This window comes from Microtus oregoni, unplaced genomic scaffold (assembly GCF_018167655.1).
Source record: "Microtus oregoni isolate MIOR12 unplaced genomic scaffold, Mior012 000055F_ref0000237, whole genome shotgun sequence".
Lineage (NCBI taxonomy): Eukaryota > Metazoa > Chordata > Mammalia > Rodentia > Cricetidae > Microtus > Microtus oregoni.
The window spans coordinates 1,518,687-1,546,474 of record NW_024543831.1 but is presented as its reverse complement, the minus strand read 5'-3'; the positions used below and the strand labels follow the sequence as shown (position 1 = coordinate 1,546,474).

General features: G+C 41.3%; 1 protein-coding gene across 1 annotated transcript; it reads left to right on the top strand.

Moving 5' to 3' along the window:
- The first annotated feature begins 24 nt into the window (after positions 1 to 24).
- Arcn1 (archain 1) lies at positions 25 to 24,844 on the top strand. The gene is made up of 10 exons (XM_041638622.1): positions 25 to 174; positions 8,920 to 9,183; positions 10,729 to 10,908; positions 11,037 to 11,242; positions 11,787 to 11,951; positions 18,294 to 18,459; positions 19,103 to 19,250; positions 19,667 to 19,775; positions 21,819 to 22,023; positions 23,017 to 24,844. The coding sequence occupies exons 1-10, from the start codon at positions 172 to 174 to the stop codon at positions 23,104 to 23,106; spliced, it is 1,536 nt and encodes a 511-aa protein (XP_041494556.1). The 5' UTR covers positions 25 to 171; the 3' UTR covers positions 23,107 to 24,844.
- Positions 24,845 to 27,788: the final 2,944 nt, after the last annotated feature.

Sequence of the window (27,788 nt, the reverse complement as noted above, 5' to 3'; positions counted from 1 at the left end):
GCCGTTTCCGGTTGGAGACGTGGCTTGGGTCCGCCATCTTGGCCAGAGGCGAAGCGGCGGAGGCTCCTGTCAGGGGCAGCAGGTCCGGAGCGGCCCGAGCTCCGCTTCCCTGGGCTGTAGCCCGAGCCGCAGCGGAGCCAGAGCGTGGTGCGCCCCACCTGCGGCCTCACCATGGTAAGCGCCGAGGCCGGGTCCTCTCGCCCTGTCCCCGCCGGCCGGGCCCGGATGGCAGGAGCCGCGCCCGCAGCCCCGCTGGCGGCCCGGGCTTGGCGCGGCCTCCGGGGGAAACTGGAGCGAGCTGCCGCGCCCACCGGGCCTCCGTCGGCCACACCGCCGCGTCCGCCCGCCCGCCCGCCCGACACCGCGACCCAGCCGGGCGGGTGGCTGTCGCCTGGGCCTTCCGCCCTCCCGTCCTTCCCGCCGGTTCCCTGCGAGCTCCGGCTCGGCGAGGCCGGGCCTGTCGGCAGCTCCTCGTCCCCCTGTCACCACATCGTCCATTTCAGCTTCTTTTTGTTTAGTTTTACTCGAAAGGGGGAAGTGGAGGTAGCACGGGAAGGAGTAAGTTCGGACGCTCGTGTGTAGGACCCAGGTGTCCCCGGAGCGTCTGTCCCGGGGTAGCGCGTACGTGTGACTTTGGCAGCGAGGCCGAGTGGACAGTGTATAGAACATTGAGAAATGGGGTGACAGACACGGGGTTTCTGTCTTCGGGGAACCTACTAGTGTTCGGGTGGAGTGACATGCGTGTGGCATGTTGTAATCGGGGTTCTCGGCTGGAGGAGAAGGGGTGGGCTGTACTTGGGGACCTCCGCAGGCTTGGTCTTTCCGTCCTCATCTGTTACGGAGATCGGAGAATGACTGTGGGTGAGGATGGGGGAAAGCAGAATTGACTCCGCCAGACCCCGCTGTATCAGCTAAATCTGGATATTCGGGAACTAGAAGGATTCTATGGCTTCCAAGGAGCTAGTAATTTTTATCTTTTGATTTTTTTTTTTTTTTGAGTTACTTGAAAGCATACCTAAGATCCAACAGAGTATTTTGGTACTTGTCATACGTACTGAGTTCTACTGACAACTCTTTCAATAAGAACTTGGTTAGAGGAGAGATTCGTGTTTGATCTTTAAACCGTTGGAAGTTCCTTTTCCAGCCTCAGGTGTATGAATTACATTAAGTAGGTTTGCCTCCCCAATTTTGGTTTTAGACATATATTTCCAAAATCTCATATACCTACCCCAAGTCCCAATTCCACAAGGTTACTTTCTTTGTTTTTGTTTGTTCATATGGTTTTTCTTCTATTTTTAAGATGTTTTTATTTTATGTGTATGAAGTAATTTGCTCATTTGTACGTATGTCTTGTGCACCACCTGAAGGGGGTGGTGGATTCCTTGGAACTGGATGGACACTTGCCAATCTCCCTGTGGGTGCAGGGGAGCTAACCCAAGTCCTCTTCAAGAACAAGTGCTCTTAACTGCTGAGCCACCTCTCCAGCCTCCGTTCTTTAGAGAGTGTTTCTCACTATGTCCTCTGGCTGTTCTGAAACTCACTATGCTAACCAGACTGACCTCTCTGCCTTCCCAGCACTGGAATTAAGGTGTGCACCACCACTACTGGCATGGATAGTGATTTCTTTTACGTTTTGGGGAGTATCATAGTGTATGTTAGAGTATGTTGTTTCAGTGTTGAAACTAGAGCCTTAGGAAACCAAATACAGATCTTTATCAAATCTTGTTTATTAAAATGTTCTTAGAACTTTAAGATTTTAAATTCACTGATAATTGAAGGAACAGACCAGGCGATAGTGGCTCACACCTTTAATGCCAGCACTCGGAGATAGAGGCAGGTGAATCTCTGAATTCGATGCCAGCCTGGTTAACAGAGAGTTCCAGGGCAGCCAAGGCTACATATTGAGACTATGTCTCAAAAACCAAAAAGAAGACAGACAAACAAAGATAATTGAGGAACAGTAGAGCTCTAGGTGTTAAGTGATTTGTGTGTGTATTTATATGTGTATATATGTATTTTTTTGCTTGTCCTTTTGATGTGTATACATAATATAGCTGTGTCCTGTCTTTCTGAATTAGAGACTTAGCATGATCCAGATATCCAGACTTGTGTGTTGTGGAGAGTAGTTTATCTCAGTACAATCTGCTCTGTCAAGTCAAAGACTTGGTATTTTTTTTTTTTTTTTTTTTTTGGTTTTTCGAGACAGGGTTTCTCTGTGGCTTTGGAGCCTGTCCTGGAACTAGCTCTGTAGACCAGGCTGGTCTCAAACTCACAGAGATCCGCCTACCTCTGCCTCCCGAGTGCTGGGATTAAAGGCGTGCGCCACCATCGCCCGGCTAAAGACTTGGTATTCTGTTAATGTTTCTGGGCCCTACTTAATTACAAAAAGATCCTTGTATCATAGAATTGCCCAAGTGGGGTGAAATTTTGATCTCAAAGTTGCACCAAAATTTCTAGAAGTAGTCTTTCCTTAACATTTTTTATAAGACTTTCAAACATTTGGAAATTTTGAAGGAATCTTACACGGACCAGTCATGTAACTACCAACTAGTTTCTTTTAGCATTTCACTGTAATTATTTTATCACACACCTAATCATGCATCATTAAAACATATTTTAGATTAAGTTAATATTAAAACATATTTCAGATTAAGTTAATATGTACATAAACATTGTTTTTGAAAAATAAATTTTCATTGACTTTAGTTACTGAGTATCAGTGCAAACTGTTGTAGACTGCAGTCACTGTAGATATGCAAAGTGCAAAAGTGGCTCATAACATGAATTACAAAAGGAAATACTTTGTAATTTTTTTTTTCTTTAATCAGATGGAGTTCGGCCTGGCCTGAAACTCACCGTCTTCTTCTTTCAGTTTCCTGACATACTTGGTTACATTAGCTGAAATGCATCTTCTGATTTGTCCTTTTTTCTTAGTTTTCTTAGGATTTGCCAAATATCATTATAATAATTTGTTTAAACTTACATTTGAATAAACTTGATAGTAAGTTCTCTGATAGCACCCATTTCTAGAATAGACCATTGTTTAATTATAATATAATTAAATATATAAATTAATATAATTAAGAATTAGAGTTCTTAATTATTAAGAAGATAGTAAATAGACTTACTATGATGGCCAAGTACCTTTACTTATTGAGCCTTACTGTGAAGTTTCCAAAAGCTTAAATTTATAGAGTCTATAGACTTACAGGACACTTAGTTAAACTTAGAGATTGTGTGTTTGTGAGATGCAGGATGCTGAGCATCCTCTATTGCTCTCTGCCTTATTGAACCAGAAGTTTGCTTTTTCAGCTATATTGGTGGACCAGTCAGCTCTCAGGATCTGCCTGTCTCTGACCTGCAATGCTGGGGTTACAGGCTTGCAGCCATAGCTGGCTTTTTATGTAGGTGATGGGATTCAAATTCAGGTTCTCATGGTTACAGAGCTTTGAAGCATTCTTAGATACTGAGTCATCTTCCCAGCCTGCCTCATTTGTTTGTTTAGTAGAATAAAGCAAACTCTCTTTAGCATTTTCCCACTCCCCAGGCTTTTTTTTTTTTTAAGATTTATTTTATTTATTTATTTATTCATTCATTTATTCATTCATTCATTCATTCATTTATTTATTATGTGTACAGCATTCCTTCCATGTGTGCCCGCAAGGCAGAAGGGGGTGCCAGGTCTCATTATAGATGGCTATGAGCCACCATGTGGTTGCTGGGAATTGAACTCAGGACCTCTGGAAGAGCAGTCAGTGCTCTTAACCTCTGAGCCATCTCTCCAGCCCCCAAGATTTATTTTATTTGTGTGTGAGTGTTTAGCCTGCATGCTTATATATGTACCACATGTGTGCCTGGTGCCTGCAGAAGCCAGAAGAGAGTATTGGATCCTTTGAACTGTAGTTGCAAATTGTTGTGAGCTGCCATGTGTGTGTTAGGGTATGAACCCCTATCCTGTACAAGAGCATTAAGTGTTCTTAATTGCCGAACCATCTCTTCAGCCCCCTAGCTTTTTTTTTTTTTTTAAGCACTTGTAGAAAACCTGAGTTTCATCACCAAATCCCACATGGTAGGATAAAACCATTTCAATTCAGGAAAGTTGTCAACTGATATCTACATAACTCATACATACGTTCACACAATAAAAAAAAAGAAAAAAAAAAAGGATGGGAGAATAGCTCAGTACTAGGTAGAGTGAGTGTTTGGATAGAATGTATGGCTGTGATAGGTCATTGATTCAATTCCTGGTACCAAAAAAACAAAACCAAATTAAACAAAACCACAATAACACTTTGATTTCATATAAGTTAATATTTTAGGGTTATATCTGTAAGCAATCAAGTGACCGATCTTGGATTGCACAGTTAGTGGAAGGTAGAACAGAAGCCTAATTCTTCAAATTTCCTCATTCAAGACATTTCTTTTTCTGTGTGTGTGTGTGTGTGTGTGTGTGTGTGTGTGTGTGTGTGTGTTTGAGGCAGAGTTTCTCTGTAGTTTTGGAGCTTGTCCTGGAACTCACTTGGTAGATCAGACTGGCCTCAAACTCATGAAGATCCACCTGTCTCTGCCTCCCGAGTGCTGGGATTAAAGGCATGTCACCACCACACAGCTAACGCTATTTCTGATCAGTATGTAAACGTATATTTAAAATACATTAAATGTGTGTATATGTATACCATATGTGTACAAGTGCCATCTTTAGAAGCTAGAATCCAGGGCATTGGATCCCCTGGAACTTAAGGTGGTTTTGAGCTTCCTAATGTAGGTACTCTGGAACTAAACTCAAGTCCTCTGAGAGAGCAGTTGGCACTTTTAATCACTGAGCCACCTCTCTAGCACGCTGATCCATATATTAAACCTATACAAACAGTATAGTGAAACCATGTAAACATCTAAGTTGTTTGAGCCGTGTATGGTGATGCACACCTTTAATTCTAACTTTGCAGAGGCAGACCTAAATGGTGAATTCCAGGCCAGCTAGTGCTACACAATAAAACCCTTAAAATAAATGGTTTGGTTTGCCAAACAGTTTTTTTTTGGGGGGGGGGGTGGGTGTGTAAATGTGAGAGCAGAGGATCTTGATCTTTCTTTTGATTGAGACAACTTCTCATGTAGGTCAGGCTGACCTCAAACTCTAAAGTAGATAATGCTGGTCTTGAACTCTTGGCTTTTGTTTTTGTTTTATTTTGTTGAGGCAGTTTCTTTGGTAGCCTTGGCTGTCCTCAAAATCACAGAGATCCCCCTGCCTCTGCCTCCTGAGGATTGGAATTAAAGGGCTGCGCCACCACCACTCAACTCAGAAAGCTTTTGAGAATCATAATTATTCATTTTTTTAAATAACTTTTTTTTTTTTGGTGGGGGGTTGAGCCAGGGCCTCCCAGTAGCTATGGAGCCAGTTCTGGAACTTGCTTTGTAGACCAGGCTGACCTGAACTCATAGAAATCCACTTGTCTCTGCCTCCCAGAGTACTGGGATTAAAGGCATGCACCACCACCACCAAGGTGTTTTGTTTTGTTTTGTTTGTCTCACATTCATGCCTGGTGTCTGGAGGATGGCAGAAAAGGATATCTGGTCCCCTGAAACTGGAGTTAGAGATGGTTGTACATTGCTGTGTGAGTGCTAGGAATAGAACCCAGGTTCTCTGCAAGAACAGTAAGTGCCCCTAACTGCTGAAAGGCATGGTAGCATGCCTTTAATTCCAGTTGGCAAGCCGGGCGGTGGTGGCGCACGCCTTTAATCCCAGCACTCGGGAGGCAGAGGCAGGCGGATCTCTGTGAGTTCGAGACCAGCCTGGTCTACAAGAGCTAGTTCCAGGACAGGCTCCAAAGCCACAGAGAAACCCTGTCTCGAAAAACCAAAAAAAAAAAAAAAATCCAATCGGCAGATCTCTATGCGTTCCTCTGATCCACATAGTGAGTTTCAGGCCAGCCATAGTGAGACCCTAATGAAAATCGTGGTAGGAGAATTTACCTTTTAATAGGTGTTCTATTTCAGTAGTTGCTAAACTTCAGTAAATATGTATGTGAAGAGAAGCGCTACTATGTTGAGGGATTTAAGATGTGTTAATCTTGCAGAGAATAAATTTATCTTGTTCAGAGATGACCTTTCTAGCTATATTAGTGATTGGAGACCATGTCACCTGCCTAGACCCTGTGTTTTGTGTTCTAGATGTTTTGAGGTTTATCTACATTTAGTATAGGGGACTTTGATCCTTCTTCAGGAATCTTATTTGCTTATATCTGGTTAATGAAAAGACTCAAATAATCTCAAGGTTTTCCTGCTTGAGATATTATTTTTACCCTACTGATTATTTGTTTGCTTTTGAGACAGGGTTTCTCTGTGTAGCCCTGGAACTTGATCTGTAGACTAGGATAGCCTCAAACTCACAGAGATCCACCTACCTCTGCCTCCCTACTGCTAGGATTAAAGATGTGCTCCCTACTGATTTTTGTTGTTTGTTTTGGGACAGGGCCTTCCTTTTATATTATTTTATGTGTATGGTTGTTTTGGCTGCTTGTATGTCTGCACCATGTGCATGGCTGGTCCCTGTGAAGGCCAGAAGAGAGTTATCAGATACCTTAGAAATGGAGTTACAGAGAGCTGCGAATTGAACATGGGTCCTCTGAAAGAATAGTTACCGCTCTTAACCTCTGAGATATCTAATGTGATAACAGGTATTCAATAAATCATGTAGCTTTGACATTGTGGCATGTACACGTTATCTCAGCATTCAGGGAACAGAGGCAGGAGGATGGAAAGTTACAGGCCAGTTTCAGCTATACAAGGAGATCTTCTTTCAAACAAAGCAAAGCAGAACAACAAAACAAAAGGCTGGAGATGTAGTGGTAAAACACTTACTTAGCATGTACACAGCCCAGTATACCACCAAGCCAAGATAAGGTAAATTCAGTATAGAGTTGATAGTATCAGAGATGCAGGAGAATTAATGTGTTAATTCCTTAAATCTAGCTTTTTCTAAACGTTGTTTCTTATTTGGGAAGTGGAGCAGATGATAGTATCAGCTCTTGAGATTGCACATGAGAAAAATGCAGTGTTAGAGTAAATCAGTAAAAATACAGATCTGTTTGCTGGGGGATCTTATTTGTGCAGGATATAGATGAAATACTTTAAAATATGAATTATTGATACGTTTATCTAATTATTATTTATAAATAAAAATTGGGAGTCAGATATTCAGGGTAAGAACCTGAATGATCAGAGAAGCGGCAGAGAAGCCACCAATGACCTATTCTGTTCCTTCATTGCTACTTCCTGTCTCCTATCTGTCCTCAATCCTCCAAAACCTCTATGATTAATCTTGGTCAGCTAGTGGCTAGCTCTGCCCTCTAACTCTAAGCAAACTTTATTGTTAGAATGAGATGAAAATATCGCAACAGATTGTCTTTTGGATTTAGAGGGGGTTATTTTGTTTTGTTTGAAACAGGATCTCTATGTATTCCTGGCTGTCCTGATATATAGACTAGATTGGTCTTGATCTCAGAGAGATCTATCTACTTGCCTCTGTCTCCTAAGTGCTGGAACTAAAAGTATGCACAATCATACCTGGGTCAGTATGAATTATTTTATTCTGCAGCTTAAAAACAAGCACGATACCAGATGCCTTAACTAGCTGACTTTTACCTCTTCCTCCCTGTCTCCCTATCTCTCTGTCTCCTCCTCCTCATGACCTTGAGCTTCTAATTCTCCTGCCTTTTACCTCCCAGGTGCTGGGGTCACGTATCCTCTCTGGATACTGTGTCCTTATATACTGAGTACATAGCAATTATTAATACATTGAGACTGAATGGATGGATGCACATCCATAATCCCAGCTGCTTTGGAGACTGAGGCAAAAAGAGCATAAGTTTGAAGGCAGCCAGGAAATTTAGAAAGACCCTGTAATAAAATAAAACTTTAAAATAGATAAAATGCTGTGGATAATAACATGCTTGCCTATTATGCTAGAAGGCCCAGTTCTGAAAGCCGTGAGCATTGCCACTGTAAGAATATTTATTTAAGGGCTGGAGAGATGGCTCAGAGGTTAAGAGCATTGCTTGCTCTTCCAAAGGTCCTGAGTTCAATTCCCAGCAACCACATGGTGGCTCACAACCATCTGTAATGGGGTCTGGTGTCCTCTTCTGGCCTGTAAGCATATACACAGACAGAATATTGTATACATAATAAATAAATAAATATTTTTAAAAAAAGAATATTTATTTAAACTGACTGATGTTTGTTTTTCAAATTGCTCATCTGTAATGGGCATTAAACCAGGGTTTGTTGTTTAAGAGATTATATTCTAACAGTGAGTCTTTCCAGATGTGTCAATCTTTTGTTGTTGCTTGTATGAACTCCTGGATTCCTATACCAAAGAGGCCATTAGAACACAGTGTATCTTTTCTCCTCTCCTCATTGGCATTTGATTTCTTTTGCATTTGTTTTGTTAAATGGATGATATCAGAAGGTTGTTGGGTCTTTTTTGCTTTTTTTATTTATATTTATTTGTTTATTATGTATACAGTGTTCTGCCTGCATGTATGCCTGCAAGCCAGAAAAGGGCACCAGACCTCATTACATATATATGGTCATGAGGCATCTTGTAGTTGCTGGGAATTGAACTCAGGACCTCTGGAAGAGCGGCCAGTGCTCTTAACCTGAGCCATCTCTCCAGCCCCAAAAGTTATTTTTTAACTATTCTGTCTTTAAAATTTATGTATATTATGGAACAATTTGCTTCATTTTCTTCTACCTTAACCTTGCCTTATAAATCTCATGCTGTAATGAAGAAACAACGGAGTACAGTTTGAAGACAGCTGTCAGTAGCCATGTCACTTATTGTATGGAAGCTCCCCTGAGGTGCTGAGAAAAGAAATGTGAAAATACGTGAAGGGTGCTTATTTCTGTGTGTGTTCTCGGCAGGTGCTGTTGGCAGCAGCAGTCTGCACGAAAGCTGGAAAGGCTATTGTTTCTCGACAGTTTGTGGAGATGACCCGCACTCGGATTGAAGGTTTATTAGCAGCTTTTCCAAAACTCATGAACACTGGAAAACAACACACTTTTGTTGAAACAGAGAGTGTAAGATATGTCTACCAACCTATGGAGAAACTGTACATGGTATTGATCACTACCAAAAACAGCAATATTTTAGAAGATTTGGAGACTTTAAGGCTCTTCTCAAGAGTGGTAAGAGGCCTATAATACTGGATTCTACTTTGTGGTGTTTTACTTTTTTTGTTGAAAGGAGTTTTGACTTTAAAATAGCTGATGTTAACATTTTGTGAACTCTGTACCCCTAACCACCTCTCAACAACTTACCAATGCAATTCCTTAAAAAAAAAAAAAAAATTGGCTGTACAGTGGTGGCACACGCCTTTAATCCCAGCACTCGGGAGGCAGAGGCAGGTAGATCTCTGTGAGTTCGATGCCAGCCTGATCTATAGAGCAAGTTTCCAGGACAGGCTCCAAAGCTATAAAGAAATCCTATCTTGAAAAACAAACAAACAAGCAAAAGCTTTATTTATTTATTTTGCAGTGCTAAAGCCTTATGCATTCTAGGCAAGCACTCTTGTCATTGAGCTATACCCCATTCCCATATAGCTCTTTATTCATTCAGCAGCCACTTGTTGGGTACCTTCCTAGGCTATCTAATAGAGAATGCAAAATCATTCTTTTAATTTCTTTTATGTGCATTGGTGTGAAGGTATCAGATCCCCTGGAACTGGAGCCACAGACAGTGGAGTTGCCATGTGGGTGCTGGGAATTGAACTGTGGTCCTCTGGAAGAGCAGCCAGTGCTTTTAATTGCTGGGCCATCTCTCCAGCCCCTCATATTCCAGTTCTTAACTAATATGTCCATGTTTCTGAAACTTGCTTGAACCCCCACCCATGTGTCTGTCTGTGAGTGTGTATGTCTGTTTGTAGGTGTGTAGGGTCCACTATGTAGCTCTGGCTGGCCTGAAACTCTCTGTGGTAGACCAGGTTATAGAGATCTGCCTGCCTCCTGTGTGCAGGGATTAAAGGCATGCGCCACTATGCTCAGATTTGGAAATGTTTTTAGATTAAGAGTGTTGATACAGCCAGGTGTGGTGGCGTCAGTCTTGGGCAGAGGCAGGCGGATCTCTGTGAGTTCCAAGGCCAGCCTGGTCTACAGGGCGAGTTCCAGAACTGGCTCCAAAGCTACAGAGAAACCAAAAAACCCAGGCAGTGTTGACAGCACTCAAGAGGCAGGTAGATCTCTATGAGTTCGAAGCCAGCTTTTAACTGTTGAGCCATCTCTTCAACCTCATTGTTTTATTTTGTTAGTTGGGTTTTTTTGTTTGTTTTGTTTTGTTTTTTATTTTATTGTATTGATGGATTGATTTTTTTTTTTTTTTTTTTTTTTTTTTGGTTTTTCGAGACAGGGTTTCTCTGTGGTTTTGGAGCCTGTCCTGGAACTAGCTCTTGTAGACCAGGCTGGTCTCGAACTCACAGAGATCCGCCTGCCTCTGCCTCCCGAGTGCTGGGATTAAAGGCGTGCGCCACCACCGCCCGGCTTTGATGGATTGATTTTTGAGACAGTTTTCATGTAGTCTAGGATGGCCTTAACTTGCTACATTACTAAAGATAACCTTGAACTCAGGATCCTCCTTCCACCTCCCAAGTGCTAAGATTGTTTTTGAAATTTTGAAACTTAGAAACATAACTGCTATGAAATTCGTAATCTTTGTTTTCTGTTACTATCCATGATTAGATTCCTGAATATTGTCGCGCCTTAGAAGAAAATGAAATATCTGAACACTGTTTTGATTTGATTTTTGCTTTTGATGAAATTGTTGCTCTGGGATACCGGGAGAATGTTAACTTGGCCCAGATCAGAACCTTCACAGAAATGGATTCTCATGAGGAGAAAGTGTTCAGAGCAGTCAGAGAGGTAAGTGAGGCCTCTGAGACTGCCAGTTTGAGTGTCTTTTTCTTAGCCTTCACTAATCTGATCTTCCTGGTTTTACTTGCTAATGTAGATGTACTGAAAACTACATACAAGTATGTCTCTTTCCATAGACTCAGGAACGTGAAGCTAAGGCTGAGATGCGGCGGAAAGCAAAGGAATTACAACAGGCCCGAAGAGATGCAGAGAGACAGGGCAAGAAAGCACCAGGATTTGGTGGATTTGGTAGTTCTGCAGTGTCTGGAGGCAGCACAGCAGCCATGATCACAGAAACTATCATTGAAACTGATAAACCAAAAGTGGCACCTGCACCAGCCAGGTATAGTCTAGCATATTACCAACAACCCTAGGATACAGAGGAAGGCTGTGTGTGTGTGTGTGTTTGTGTGTGTGTTTCATGGGACTTATACTTGGTTCCTAAGCTGACTGTAAATAATAAGAGACTTAATGAAGTAAGCTTTGATACTAAATTTAGATATATAAACAATAGTTATAAAGCAGACATCTGTGTTATTTTTCCTTTTGTTTAAAAGAGAGTTCTGAAATTACATGCAAATTTATGCATAGTCACATTTATCTGATTGGAAGATGTTAAGTTTTCACCAGATCACTCATGATTATAAAATTATACCTTTGGTATTTAGGTACTTAATGCTTACATATTAATAATGGTTGTCCATTTGTGCAGGTTCATATTATACCATCGGTGGTCTAGTTGTCCACCAACACTAGGAAGCAGGCTTTCTCCTTGTGATCTTCATATTCCTTCAGAGGAATCTTGTTGGTAGAAGGCCATTAACTAATGTTTGGGGCTTTTTGTATTTTTTATCATCTATTTACTTGTTTTGTATTCTTCCTCTTAGACCTTCAGGTCCTAGCAAGGCTTTGAAACTTGGAGCCAAAGGAAAGGAAGTAGATAACTTTGTGGACAAATTGAAGTCTGAAGGTGAAACTATTATGTCTTCTAATATGGGGAAACGTACCTCGGAAGCAACCAAAGTGCATGCTCTGCCCATTAATATGGAAAGGTAATGATGACTTCTTCAAGAATAAACAATATAATTTTTAAAAATTGTCTTTTTAGCAGGTGGTGGTGGTGCGTGCCTTTAATCCCAGCACCCAGGAGTCAGAGGCAGGCGTGTGTGTGTGTATGTGTGTGTGTGTGTGTGTGTATGTGTATGTGTGTATGTGATTTGTTTTGCCACTGGGCTACATATGTGCTAGTTGCATATTTTTGTGCCTTTTAACTTATTGATTTAAAAAAAAATTAGAACTTTTTTTTAAAAAAATAATTTATTTTAACTTTATTTTATGTGCATTGGTGTGAAGGTGTCAGACCCAAAGGAAATAAAGTTACAGACAGTTGTGAGCAGCCATGTGGGGCTGGGAATTGAACCCGGGTCCTCTGGAAGAGCAGCCAGTGCTCTTAACCGTTGAACCATCTCTCCGTCCCTCAATTTAAAATTTTATTTAGATAGAGTATATGTTCCAGGTATTAACTTAAGGTATATTTTTCCCCCCACTTTAAACATGAAAACTCTCAGCTATTTGTTTTCTATGAAGTTTAGAACTTGGATTGGATAATTTAGGAAAGGTAACTTTATGCCTACTCTGTAACTTGTCTTGAGCATGGCATGACGGTACAGGCCTGTAATCCCACTGTTGGGGAGGTGGAGGTTGGAAGACCTGGAGTTCAAGGCCAGCCTCAGCTACATGAGATCCTAGGTCAAAAAGAAAAAAAGAACTTGAATTACAGAGAGAGCTACATTAACCCTATATTTTTTTTTAATTAAACCTATAAAAGAGAGTATGTCTTTAAGTCTTTAAAGGAAATTAATGTGAATGTGCTGTATTTTAAGTATTTGAATGCAGTATAATTGGATTTGTCTCTTAGTGCTGAAACAATGGTTGGTGACTTTTTTTTTACTGATATTTATTGAGCTCTTTATTTTTCTCTCCTCCCCTCCTTGCCACTCCCCTCTCCCCTTCAGTCTTCCCCTAAGGTCCCCATGCTCTCAATTTACTCAGGAGATCTTGTCTTTTTATACTTTGTACTTCCCATGTAGATTAGATCTATGTAAGTCTCTCTTAGTGTCCGCATTGTTGTCTAAGTTCTCTGGGATTGTGGTTTGTAGGCTGGCTTTCTTTGCTTTATGTTTAAAAACTACCTATGAGTGAGTACTTGTGATAATTGTCTTTCTGTGTCTGGGTTACCTCACTCAAAACAATGTTTTCTAGCTCCATCTATTTTCCTGCAAAATTCAAGATGTCATTTTTTTTCTGTTGTATAGTACTCGATTGTGTAAAAATACCACATTTTCCTTATCCATTCTTTGGTCGAGAGGTATTTAGGTTGTTTCCAGGTTCTGGCTATGACAAACAAAGCTGCTATGAACATAGTTGAGCACATGTACTTGTGGCATGATTGAACATCCTTTGGATATATAACCAAAAGTGGTATTCCTGGGTCTTGAGGAAGGTTGTTTCCTAATTTTCAGAGAAATTGCCACACTGACATCCAAAGGAGTTGTACCAGCTTGCATTCCCACCAGCAATGCAGAAGTGTTCCCTTTCCCCACAACCTGTCCGGCATAAGTTGTCATCAGTGTTTTTGATCTTGGCCATTCTTACAGACGTAAGATGGAGTCTCAGAGTTGTTTCGATTTGCATTTCTCTGAAGACTAAGGATGTTAAACATTTCCTTAAGTGTCTTTCAGCCATTTTAGACTCCTCTGTTGAGAGTTCTCTGTTTAGGTCTGTACTCCATTTTTTTTTATTGGATTATGTGATCTTTTGGTGTCCAATTTCTTGAGTTCTTTTAGAAATCAGACCTCTGTCTGATGTGGGGTTAGTGAAGATCTTTTCCCATCCTTTAGGCTGTCATTTTGTCTTGTTGACTGTGTCCTTTGCTTTACAGAAGCTTTTCAGTTTCAGGAGGTCCCATATATTAATTATTTCTCTCAGTATCTGTGCTGCTGGGGCTCTATTTAGGAAGTGGTTCCCTGTGCCAGTGCGTTCAAGTGTACTTCCTACTTTCTCTTCTGTAAGTTTCAGTGTGGCTGGCTTTATGTTGAGGTCTTTGATCCATTTGGACTTGAGGTTGGTGACATTTTTAAGTGATAGGTTAATCAAGTTCATTTGACCACGACACAGTTTTTTTGTCCTTAATCCCAGACTTACTGTTAACTGATAGTTTTGAGGTCAACTGAAAGATGAGTCTGGGAGGATACCTTTATCAGGTGTGCGTGCATAAAAGGGACTGTTTGCTCTTTTGTGTTCTCTTCTGTTAGAAATGAACTGTTACCTCTAGACTGATCTCTTCACTTACTGGTGTACTGGTGCTATTCTGGTTGTTTAGGGAAAGGCTGAGGCTTCATGCCTTTATTTTTTTTTTAATTTATTTTTATTTATTTATTTTTAACTTATTTTATGAGCATTGGTGTGAAGGTGTCAGATTCCCTGGAACTGAAGTTACAAACAGTTGTGAGCTGCCATGTGGGTCTTGGGAATTGAACCTGGGTCCTCTGGAAGATCAGTTAGTGATCTTAATCATTGAGCCATCTCTTTAGTCCCTTATTTTTGTATGTGTTTTTTTTTTTTTAAATAATGTGGCTAAAAGGTGGTAGCATATGCCTTTAATCCCAGCACTCAAGAGGCAGAGGCAGGCGGATCTCTGTGAGTTCAAGGCCAACCTGGTCAACAGATCAAGTTCCAGGATAGCCAGGGCTACACAGAGAAACCCTGTCTCAAAAAGAAACAAAACAAAAAGAACACTTAAGTTTTGTGAGTATGGCCTGTGCATTTGTGAGTGCAGGTGCCCACTGAAACCAGAAGAGGGCAATGGAGTCCCCTTGAACTGCAGTTAAATAAAAGCTGCTATGAGCGGATGCTAGGAGCAGATCTTAGGTTTGAGAGAGCAGAATATGTTTTTAACCACTTTTAAGGTTTCACACTTCACATAGTAAAGAGAATTTGAGCATCCATCTAGATGTCTGTCTGTCTGTCTGTCTACCTACCTACCTACCTACCTACCTGCCCACCTACCTACCATCACATAGTAAAGAGAATTTAAGCATTTTCCTGTCTTTCTTTCTGTCTGTCTGTTTCATTCAAGCCACCACAACAAGATAGAGTTTCTAGTTGCATTTCCCCTGTTAAATTACAGATAATGAATTACGTATTTAAGGACTAGGGATATTGTTCAATAGTTCTTGCCCTGGGTTCAGTAATTCTTGCCCTGGTTCATTTGCAAGGCCCTGGGTTCAGTTCCTAGGGTATAAAAGAAGAAGACATAACAATTTACTTACATGAAGTCATAGCTAAATGACATCTAAATGCAGTGCTTTACCCTGGATAGGATCCTGTACTGTATTTTGTGATAATAAGATAATTGACATGTTGTTAGTAGGTTGAATGGAAGTATTAATTCAGTATAAATATATGGAGTTAATGATAGCATTAATACAGTTATATAAGAGAATATCCTTGTGCATGCTAGGCAAGCACTTTGATATTAGATTATACCTAGTACAAGAATGTCCTTGTTCTTGTAAAGTAAGAATATAATGTTTAAAGGTAAAAGGACTATAGCATTTGTCTTAGGGTTTTTGTTGCTGTGAAGAGACGCCGTGACCTCAACAACGCTTATAAAGTAAAACATTTAATTGGGGTGACTTACAATTTCAGAGGTTCAGTTCATTATCATCATGGCATGGAGTATGGCAGTGGGCAGGCAGACATAGTGCTGTAGTAATAGCGGAGAATACTATATCTTGCAGGCAACAGGAAATGAACTGAGACACTGGGTGGTATCCTGAGCATAGGAAACCTCAAAGCCCACCCCTGCAGTAACATATTTCCTCCAGCAAGGCCATATGCACTCCAACAAAGACACATCTCCTAATAGTGCCACTCCTTATGAGGATATGGGGGCCAGTTAACATTCAAACTACCACAGTGTTCATAACCAGCGTCTTAATAGTTTATGGGGGATGTGTGTGTGTAAGATATTTAAAGAGAGTATGAGTGGCTGGGCGGTGGTGGCACACACCTTTAATCCCAGCACTCAGGAGGCAGAGGTAGGAAGGTCTTTGTGAGTTCGAGGCCAGCCTGGTCTATAAGAGATAGATCCAGGACAGGCTCCAAAACTACAGAGAAACCCTGTCTCAAAAAAACAACAATAAGCCGGGCGATGGTGGCGCACGCCTTTAATCCCAGCACTCGGGAGGCAGAGGCAGGCGGATCTCTGTGAGTTCGAGACCAGCCTGGTCTACAGAGCGAGTTCCAGGACAGGCTCCAAAGCCACAGAGAAACCCTGTCTCGAAAAACAAAAAAACAAACAAACAAAAACAACAACAACAAAAATTCCTCCCAAAAGAGTACTGGTATAAAGAGTATTAGTATACAGATGATGAACCAAATGGAATATATTAACAATAGGTAAATCTTGGCAAAGATTTTTTTTGTTTAAGTTTTATTATGTTTTAGAATATCTTTTATTTATTCTTTGACAATTTGATATATATTGTATATACAGAATCTTGATCATGCCCACTACTAGGTTCTCCTCACTTCCTTCCCTTGGACATTCTTTACTAGGTCCTCCTTCCACATTCATGACCTGTCCTTTTTATTTATTTTTTCCTTTTGTAAATTGCTGGATCCAATTACTGCTGATTGCTAAAATGTTTACTAATCCTGTTGGCTTGATCTCGTCCACATATAACTGTGGCTACAGTGAGCTCATGAGTGTGGCAGTCACGTCATGTCCAGAAGACAGCACTTCGTGGTACTCTTTCCCATCTCTTGGCTCTTCTTTGATGTTCCCTAATCCTGGGGAGGAAGATATTAAAATAAAGAGGTCCTATTTAGGACTGAGCACTCAAGAATTATTTTTAACACCTTGAAGAGTTAGAAATCTCTGCATTGTTGCTAACCGAAGAGGCTTCTGTGGCCAAGATTAGGAACATTATCAATCTGTAGATAAACATCAATATTTAGGAAGCAGCATCCATTTAGCAAAACAGCAGTAGTAGGTTTTCCACTAGGGCCTGTGACCTACCAAACCATGGACTTTGACCAGGTTTACAGTATCAGGCTTGAATTCCTTCTTGTGAAGAGAAGGCCTCGGATCAATCCAGGAAGCAGTTGGTATCCCCATAACCTACATGCCACTGTTGCACCACTGGGAATAGCTTGCTTGGCAGAACAGTATTAGAGTGCTCAGGGTTCAGTACTGAGTAAGGCCATTTATCTTTTCTCTCCAGTGGTCTGCATAATACCTTCCAGCACTGAAAGCTAGCTACCAGGGAGGAAGTTTTCAACTCAGTTCCACCAATTTCTCTATGTCCTGCATCTGAAGTGAGTTGTCTATTCTAGTTGAAGAAACAAGAGCAATGGGAGGAATAGGCTCTGATGTTTTGGAGGCTTTGTATTCCATGCCTGGCACTAGGATTTTTACTTAATAGCCTATATGTTCTAGGGAAAGCATCATTCACCTTTACACAATACCAATGTTCAAATTTCTTTTTTTTAAAAAAGATAGTTTTTGTTGTTCATTTTTGAGGCAGGGCCAGCCAGGAACCTGCCATGTAGACCAGGCTGGCCTCGAACTCACAGAGTCCACCTATATCTCCCACATGCTGATATTAAAAGGGTATACTACCACACCTAGCTTTACTTTTTAAAAATTTGCTTGCAAAGTAATGAATTTCTATAAATTATTTGTTTTTTTTTTTGTTTTTTTTTTTGTTTTTTGAGACAGGGTTTCTCTGTAAGTCTTCTTTTTGGAACTCACTCTATAAACCAGGCTGGCCTCAGACTCACTTTATAGACTAGGCTGGCCTCTAACTCACAGAGATCTATCTGACTCTGCCTCACAAGTGCTGGGATCAAAGGCGTGTGCCATCACCACCTGGCTTTATTAATCTTTTAAAATTACGTATAAATTTGTATTTGGGGAGGATGCACATGAGTGCAGATACATAAGGACTCCAGAAGAGGGCATTGGATCTCCTGACGGTGGAGTTACAGGTGATTGTAAGCTGCCTTATTTGGGGTGCTGGGAACCAAACTTGAGTTTTCTGTGTGTGTTTTTAACAATTAAGCCATCTTTGTAACCCACTTCTCTTTCTTTTTAAGACCCCAGTCTCTTGTAGTTCATATTGGCCTTGAACTCATTATGAGCCAAGGGTGGCCTGAACATTCTCCTAATCTTACCTTCCAAGTGTTCCAAAGCAGTACCATCACACCTGGTTTTATATGGAGCTGGGGATCAAACCCAGTGCTTCTTGTATGCTAGACAAACACTACCAACTTAATCACATCTCCAGTCTGATTTTTATTTCTCTGACAAACCTTTTGCTTTATAGTGTGCATATGAAGATTGAAGAAAAGATCACACTGACCTGTGGGAGAGATGGGGGATTACAGAATATGGAGTTGCATGGCATGATCATGCTTAGAATCTCAGATGAAAAATTTGGCCGGATTCGTCTCCATGTAGAAAATGAAGATAAAAAAGGGGTGCAGCTTCAGGTGTGTAAAGGCTTTTATATTATTTAGACATTATCTACCTAGCACAGTCTTTTTTTCTGGGTTTATTTGGTTTTGCAGGACTTAGAAATGGAATACAGACTCTTGCTTGAGCTGACTTTATACTCAACTATATAGCCTTAGCCTTCTTTCAGTTTTGTTTGTTAGAAATGGGGTATTTTTATATAGCTTTGGTCTAAAATATTAAGCCTTTATAGAAGGCACATCTTTCCACAAAATTAAAAAGAATTGTAATTTATTAGAAATCCTATTTAGGGGCCATATAAGCCTAGAGGGGTCTATGTAACAGAGTGAGATCTTGAATTTCTAACCTTGTAATCCTGCCTCCAACTGCAGAGTGCTAGGATTACAGGCAATTGAACCCGGAGTCCCATGCATGTTAGGCAAGTACTTTGCCAACTGGGCTACATTTTCAAGCTCCTCTTATTTATTTATGCTTGTATATATGTCTCTGTGTCTAGAGGTCAGAGGATAACTTCCAAAAGTGTTGGTTTTCTCCTTCTCTGTGGCTGCCAGGGACTCAACTCAGGTCATTGGACTTAGCAGCAAGTACCTGCTGAGCCATCTTGCTGGCCCGGTTCACTTGTCATTCTGAACTTCAGATGTCCTTCTCTTCTCATTCCAGACCCATCCAAATGTGGATAAAAAGCTTTTCACTGCAGAGTCTCTCATTGGCTTGAAAAACCCAGAGAAGTCATTTCCAGTCAACAGTGATGTAGGGGTACTTAAGTGGAGACTACAGACAACAGAGGAATCTTTTATTCCCTTGACAAGTAGGTGCCTCTTCATGGGTATGTGCTTATCTTCATTGACATAGCAAGTTCTTTTTGGCAAAATGACTGTCTTCAAAATGCAATCGCTGCTGTAATTGGTATATTTTAATTAATCATTTTAATTTTTTAAAGGTTTTATTTATCTTGTGTCTCTGTGAAATATATGCACCTGTGAATAGGTGCCCGTGATGGCCAGAAAAGGTCATCAGATCACCTGGAGCTGGACTTACAGCCAGTTTTGAGCCATCAATGTATGTTTTACATTAAAGTGCTACAGACCTGCAGTTGGCAGTCGGGATGTATTTGCCATCTTTACATTTCCCACTCCTCCATACTCTTGATCTTGGCCCCAAGGCCAAGAAACAGTTCTCTTTTTCTAAAGCTGAGGTATTATGGCCTTGTTTTTTTTTTCTCAGTTAATTGCTGGCCCTCTGAAAGTGGAAATGGTTGTGATGTGAACATAGAATATGAACTGCAGGAAGATAATTTAGAGCTCAATGATGTGGTCATCACCATCCCACTCCCGTAAGTGAAATTCTCCTAATAATCCTCTTCCCTTCGTGGGTTTATAGAGCTGGTTCCTGGGTGTTCGGGGAGGAATTTTAGAGGCAGTACTTCACCGAATAACCACTTTGAAATGTTTATTTTCTTCCCTGTTGTGGTAATACCGATTAAATGTAGAGGCTTAAACATAGCAAGAGCTCTACTACTGGGCTACATTCCCAGTCCTTTTTACCTGTTTTGAGACAGGGCTTCACTAAATTGCCCAGACTGGCCTTGAATTTGTGATTCTCCTGCCTTAGTCTCGTGAGTAGGTAGGATTACAGGCATAAGGCACTAGACATGGCTGATACTTGCTTCTTTAAAAAAAAAAAAAAATAGTTGTGTTTGGCCAGGCAGTGGTGGTGCAAGCCTTTAATCCAACACTCAGGAGGCAGAGACAGATGGATCTCTGAGTTAGATGGCAGCATGGTCTACAGAGTGAGTTCCAGGACAGCCAGGGTTACATAGAGAAACCCTGTGTGTGTGGTGGGGGCAGGGCAGCAGGGGCGTGATAAGCAGTGCAGTTAAGTTTGACACATACACATGGAAAACTGTCAGCACAGGGAAGATAGACGTGTATGTCTAGCTGGTTGTGGTGGCTTAAACACTAATCCTAGCACTAGGGAGCCCAGAGCAGGAGGATCCTTTCTAGTTTGACTTTCAAGTCGACCTGGGCTACAGAATGAGATGCTGTTGCAAACAATTCCTGTCACACACACATAAAACTCAAATTTCTGGTTCCAGTATGTCTTGTATATTTCAATGCTATATTCTCTAGGATCATCTAGAACCTTGGAGAGTGGTAGGATTGGGCACTACTGACAGGTTGTCTCTGTTTGTTGAGATTTATTTTACTAGACTATTTTAGGATGCCATAGTTTTGAGGCCTCTCTCTGCTCTGTAATTGTGGCTGTGGTGGTTTCCTGTGTCCTTGTTCAGTTTTGCAATGGCCTGGAGAAGAGATCTTTCGAGAACGTTTTACCCCAGTGTCTAGAGCTGATCAGATTAGAAGTCATAATTGGAGTTGGAGCAGAGAAGGACCAAGCACTGTAGAATTGATGGGAAAGAGTTAAAGTCTTTTGCAACCCTTAAAGTAGTCTTTGTTTTTCTTACATACCCTGCCCCTAATGTAAGCACTGAGTGTCACTGGTAAATTAAAAGAGGGTAAATTTAGAATGTGTAGGAGTAGGTGATATTGCCTGTCAGCCATTTGTGGGAGTGCAGAGTACATCCTAACTAGCCCTGATTCTTCTGTGACCAAAAACAGCTGGGTGTCTCTTTTTCCAGTCTATTTCTATTTTAGCCAGACTTTGTTGTCATGCTTTCACTGTTCACTTACCAAATAAATTCACTAGATTATAAATCAGATAAATTTACTAGCATTGGCTTCAGTAAAGTTTTAAATATTCTGAACTCTTTTGAGAACAAATCTCAAAGATCCAATTTTCACCTCTATTTTTTGGTATGTAAAGTTTCTCTCTACTACCAACCTGTTTTGTTTTTTTATTATTTATTAAAGACATACATTGTTTAAAAAAATTCCTTAGCATGCTAACAATCCATAAAGTGATTTTTACAGTAGAAACAGTTTTAGACAGTTGCAATCTCAGTTCCCTGTTAGCTCCTAGTTAGCACCCAGAGCTGTCTTAAATGCCTATTGTTCTAATGTCTTTTTCTACAAAGGAAGTCAAGTGATATCCTTAGCAATGGTGCTAGGATTTGATCCTCAAAGTTAGTAAGCAGCACAGTCTTTAAAAAAATTGAGGCAAAATTTGAGATGTGTAGTTTTTTGTTTTTTTTTTTGGGGCGGGGGGGGGGTGTCTGGCTTTAGCTGTCCTGGAACTGACTGTAGACGAAGCTGGCCTTGAAGTCACAGAGATCTACCTACCTCTGCCTCCCAAGTGCAGGGATTAAAGACATGTGCCCCACTACCCAGCTGTGATCAAATTGGGGTTGGCTTTCCTTTCCTTGTTGGAGTTCTCTGAGTTCTAGATAACTACAATGACCAGATGTTTCTCCTGACAGATCGGGTGTTGGTGCACCAGTGATTGGTGAGATTGACGGTGAATATCGACATGACAGTCGGCGAAATACCTTGGAGTGGTGCCTGCCAGTGATTGATGCCAAAAATAAGAGTGGCAGCTTGGAGTTCAGCATTCCTGGGCAGCCCAATGACTTCTTCCCTGTTCAAGTTTCCTTCATCTCCAAAAAAAATTACTGCAACATACAGGTAATCTGTTCTGACAGACGGCAGAAACAAGTGTCTGATAGGTGGTACAGTTCCATGTCAAGGGAAAGGTCAAAGCTGAGGTGTTCTGCAGACTCCATTTCTGACTTGCTCGTCACATTTCTTTCTTTCTTTCTTTCTTCCTCTTTTTTCTTTATTTCTTTCTTTCTTTCTTTCTTTTCTCTTTCCTTTTCCTTTTACAGCAGGGTCTGATTATGTAGCCTTGGATGACCTAGAACTTGCTGTGTAGACCAGGTGTCCCTCCAGTTTTTTTGTTTGTTTGTTTGTTTGTTTTTCAAGACATTGTTTCTCTGTAGCTTTGGAGTCTGTCCTGGAACTAGCTCTTGTAGACCAGGTTGGCCTCAAACTCACAAAGATCCACATGCCTCTGCCTCTTGAGTACTGGGATTAAAGGTGTGTGCCACCACCACCCGGCAAGGTCTGCTTTCTGAGTGCTGGAATTGAATTGTGGGCACGTACTACCACTCCTGGCCTATGTGGTTTTTTGTTTGTTTGTTTTTGTTTTAGCATTTACATTTTTATAGGGAGGGGGCAGAAAGATAGCTCAGCAGTTAAAGATATGCTGCAGAAGATCTGGCTTGGCTCCCAGCACCAACATGGTTGGGTTTTTTGGTTTTTCAAGACATTGTTTCTCTGTAGCTTTGGAGCCTGTTCTGGAACTAGCTCTTGTAGACCAGGCTGGCCTCGAACTCACAGAGATCCACCTGCCTATGCCTCCCAAGTGCTGTGATTAAAGGCCTACACCACCACTCAGCTCATTCTGAGCTTTTACTTGTGGCAGCTGTTCTGTTTTACTGCAGCCAAGAGCAGATTGGATAATGCCCAAAGCTGCAAGTGTGAGTGAGTGGTTTTTAGTATTACTAGGCTACTTTTAGTGCTGCTCCTAGAGAATTTGATGTAATCTATAATGAAAATGTAATCAATATTTTGTAGACTCACCATCCTTTTTCCTTACCACACTTTTTGCTTTCCTAGGTTACCAAAGTGACCCAGGTAGATGGAAACAGCCCTGTCAGATTTTCCACAGAGACCACTTTCTTAGTGGACAAATATGAAATCCTGTAATACCAAGAAGGAGGAAAACCGAAAAGGAAGGATTTCAGATTAATAAAGAAGAAGCCAAAAGTGGCTGAAGAGTTTTTCCAAATTTACAAGCCATTGGAGACCCCCTTTTTTTCCTGATACAGTGTACATCCTCTGCGCGCAAGGACCCTCAACTCACCCCAGCGTTCTGGTGTCACAGAGACATTCTTTAACAAAGAAAAGACAGTAACATAAAGGGAAAGGCTGCTGATTTCTTTGACAGATTTTACTGGCCAGCAGGAAAGCAAGCTCTCCAGGGAATCCCGTAAACACCTCTTCTGCCTTCATATAAGTTTCCCGTTTATTTTAATTCCTAAATATAGTTATATTTCATACTTCGTCTTAAAAAGTTTTTCTCTATAGATTTGATTTTTCAGTACACTCAGTTTTCTCTATAGATTTGATTTTTTTCTCCAGTACACTCAGTCATGCACTGAGATCATCTCTTTGTAGGTATTGTGTTCGGCACTCCTAGAACAAGGTTATCTAACCCATTCTTGACTTCAGACAATACCAGTGAGCTGCTTAAGGGATGTAGAGTCTAGAAGTTTGAAATACATGGTTGTCTTATTTCCTCTCCTGCGTCCATCCATTGTTCTATTTTCTTGCCAGGTCGTTCCCTTGTAGGACCTGCCTTTCCAGTGGTAAGCAGTACTGTGAGTCCCACTCGTGTCAATATTAAAGGTAGCTGAAAAACAGCTTTCAGGTGTATACACCTTTTCAAGATGACTACATCCATTGCCACATGGAATCATGTCTGCTGCTGGTGCTCCCCAGCTTCCGGTTCACCACATGTGGGGCAGTACTAAGTTACTGCAGTCACTCAGTGTCAGTCCACTTAGATTCCTCACGTCCTCCCTCTTCAGTTGTTCCCTTGTCAGTCTTCCCAGCAGAAATGAGGCTAGTGAGTCTGTGCTGTTTCCCTTTAGCCCTGAACTATCAAGGAGACCCCCATCTTCACCATTTGAGTGAGGCAAGTGATTATCCTGATGAGGAGAGAGGAGTTGCTCAGATATCTCCCATTTCAACTTCCATCCAACCAGACATGTTCCACCTGCCTGTTTGTCCCTGTTCCTGAAATCTTTTTCTCTTCTCAGCCTCTTTTATGTCATCATGTAGGAATTGTTTCTCAGCTGCACTTGATCCATTGCCTTTTTAATGCCTTTAACACCCGGTCCTCAAGCACTGCACTGGGCAGGTTGGATGATCAGTTGCTGCAGGCTGCAGGCACTAGCAATGGGAAGCAGAAAATGACAGTAGATGACTGCACATTCTGAGGTGCTGGAGAGCAGGGCTCTCATTCTGGACAGCTGGCCCTCCACAGCAGGAGTTTACTATCCATGAAGCAAGATGGCTGTGGTGGCTTGCCAAAGAAAGTTCTGGCCTTCCCTTCCCCCTAAATTGCATCAGGGAAGAATCCTTATCTCCAGCTTGGTTTCCATTTAAGGTTTTCTGAGGAAGGGGACTGGGATAAGAAGTCTGTCATGTAGTTAAGTAGACAAGAAATCTTATTAATCCAGTTGTATTTCAGAGTTGTTTGACCCTATGATTTTTAAAGGCAAGTTTAATTTCACAAAGACTTTTTTCTGAAATTACTTTTGGGGTAATATTTAAAATGAGAGACATTTTGTAACCCTGTAAAATACGTAGGGAATATAACATTCCAATGTACACAACGAAGGCAAATTCTTTAATCAAATAAAAGAATATTATAAAATGAGATGTTTACTGGACTCTTTAACTTTGATGTCTGCTTGCTGATTCATGATACTGTAATAGGATCTAAGATTAAAGATTAATGATACTTTTTTTAAAAGAAAATAACCTATCCAAGTGTAATCATTTCCTTGTCTCTTTCCAGGTAGTGTGCCTCTCTAATTGTGTGTATTTGAGCACACACACTCACTCTTGACAGAGTAGGATTAAATAAAGCTGAGTAGGATTAAATAAAGCTTCTTAGAGCTTTCACTGGGTCCAGAGTCTTCACTTTGTCAAGAGCAGTTTAGAGTCAGAGAAATGACACACATTCTCTCTCTCTCTCTGTTTTTTTTTTTTTTTTTCAAGACAGGATTTCTCTATGTAGCCTTTGGTGTATCTTGAACTAGTTCTGTAGACCAGGCTGGCCTTGAACTCACAGAGATCCACTTGCCTCTCTGCTTCCTGAGTGATGGGACTAAAGGCGTGCTCAGCTTTTTTTGTTCATTAGCTTTTCTCCACAGCGTCTCTATGTAGTCCTGATTCTCCTGGAACTTGCTCTATAGACCAGGTTGGCCTCGAACTCAGAGATCTCTGTGCTTGCCTCTGCCTCCCAAGTTCTGGGATTAAAGGTGTGGACCACTACACCTAGCTAGTCAAAGAGTTCTTAAACATTCTGCAATACCCCGGAGTCTTCTTGTCAAACAGTGGTGAGTAAATGAACCAGAACGATATGGGGGATGCTTTAGAAATTGGTTATTTCCTCAAAAGGGAATAATTAGACATGGTGGCACACCCCTTTAATCTTAGTACTTGGGAGACAGGCAGGAGGAACTCTATGAGTTTGAGGCCAGCCAAGACAACATAGTGAGACATTTCCTCAAATAAATAAGGCTTCTTTACTCTTTTATTTGCAAAAATCTATTGAGTGTGAAAAAATCATTTGGAAGGCAGATTTTTCCTCCCTAATAAATAGTTAAGTGACAGGGATGACAAGATTTTTGTGTTGTATTTTTTTTCTTTAATGAAATTGTACCGGATCTAATAGTGCTAAAATTTTGCTTACCTCCCTGGTGAAATGAACACCCAATTCCTGTCACATGCCCTGACTGGCCAGTAAACCTGTGGCATCAAGTGGATTTTGTTGGCCTCTTCTGAGGGAGGTTAGCAACAATAACTAGATCTGTCCAAACATTCTGGTTAATGTATGGTGACCTGGGGCTGAAGAGATGGCTCAGTGTTTAAGTGTTCTTCCAGAGGACGCTGGTTTAATTCCCAGCACCCACATGACAGCTCACAACTGTAGCCCCAGTACCAACTCCTACGGTAAAACACCAATGCACATAAAAAAAAAAAAATGTAGGGGCTGGAGAGATGGCTCAGCGGTTAAGAGCATTGCCTGCTCTTCCAAAGGTCCTGAGTTCAATTCCCAGCAACCACATGGTGGCTTACAACCATTTGTAATAAGATCTGGTGCCCTCTTCTGGCCTGCAGGAATACATGTAGACAAAATATTGTATACATAATAAATATTTAAAAAAATGTATGAGACCTATAGCTCCTACTGTAGATTAGTTAATCCCAAATAGAGGAAGCACAGACTATACCTCTGGAACAGTAGCTGAAAGCTCAACTCTATCAATCCAGGCAGCTTTAGCAGAGGAAACTACCCTCCAATTAATATACAATTGGTAGGACCTGAGAGATTCTTAGGATTAATATAAAATAGGTAACATGCTTGGGTAGATGCAATGTGTACGCATGTAGAAGCCAGAGTGCTGTTCATGAGCTGTCCATCTTGTAAGCCCCTTGTAAGAATCTGCCTAACCTTCCACCACCCCGGGGCTGGGATTACAAATGTAGGCTGCTGTAGCCCAGGTTTTAAAGGGGAAATGCCTTTGTGCATGGCAAGCACTTTGCCAACTGAGCTATCTCTGCAGTCACCACTCCTTTTTAATTTCAGTTTAAAATCTTTATTGTATTTTACTTAGGGGGGAATGAGGGACATTTATACCACAGTACATGTGTGGAGGCCAGAAGACAACTTCAAAAGTCAGTGTCAGGGGTTAAACTCAGGTCCCCAAGCTTAATGGCAGACACCTTTGTCCACTGAGCTATCTCTCACACTGTAGCCAAGGCTAACCTGAAGCTCCTGATCCTTCTGCCTGTACCTCCCAGTGCACCAACTTGCCCAGCCCTAAATAGCTTTTTGGGGGGCAGGGGGTGGTGCCAAGAAAGGGTTTCTCTGTACCAGAGCCCTGAGCACTGTCTTGGCAATTGTTTTATAGACCAAGACCAGGCTGGCCTAGAACTCACAGAGATCCGCCTGCCTTCTGCTTTCTGAGTGCTGGAATTAGGTGTGCACCACTAAGTCCAGCTAAATAGATGCTTATTAAATTTTACATATAGGGGCTGGAATGACAGCTCGATGGTTGAGAGCACTGCCGGACAGTGGTGGTGCATACCTTTAATCCCAAAACCCATATTGTGGATCGTTGTACCTAGCACTTTCTTTTGGGCCATCAACCAGCTCCCAAAGCATGGTACAGAGACTTAGTAGTAGTTTTAAATGTTCAGTCTAGCTTAGGCATGTTTCTGACGGGCTCTTTTTTTTTTAAATATTTATTTATTATGTATACAATATTCTGTCTGCATGTATGCCTGCAGGCCAGAATGGTTGTGAGCCACCATGTGGTTGCTGGGAATTGAACTCAGGACCTTTGGAAGAGCAGGCAATGTTCTTAACAGCTGAGCCATCTCTCCAGCTCCCGCCCCCCCCCCCCCACACACACACACTGGCTCTTTTAACTTAACCTATTTTTATCTTTCGCCTTGGAATTTTTTCTTTTTCTTCCTGTATATCTTTACCTTCACTGCTTCTTGTGTCTGGTTGGTGGACCCAGGCATGTCCCTTTCCTTCTCTCTCATTCCTAGGATTTCTATTTATTCTCTCTGCCCTCCAGCCCTAC

Excerpts from the sequence above, each read along its gene's own strand:
- Arcn1 (XM_041638622.1), top strand. Across the intron at positions 19,251-19,666 it reads ATCTTTTATTCCCTTGACAA|TTAATTGCTGGCCCTCTGAA; the intron begins GTAGGTGCCTCT and ends TTTTTTTCTCAG. Across the intron at positions 19,776-21,818 it reads GTCATCACCATCCCACTCCC|ATCGGGTGTTGGTGCACCAG; the intron begins GTAAGTGAAATT and ends TTCTCCTGACAG.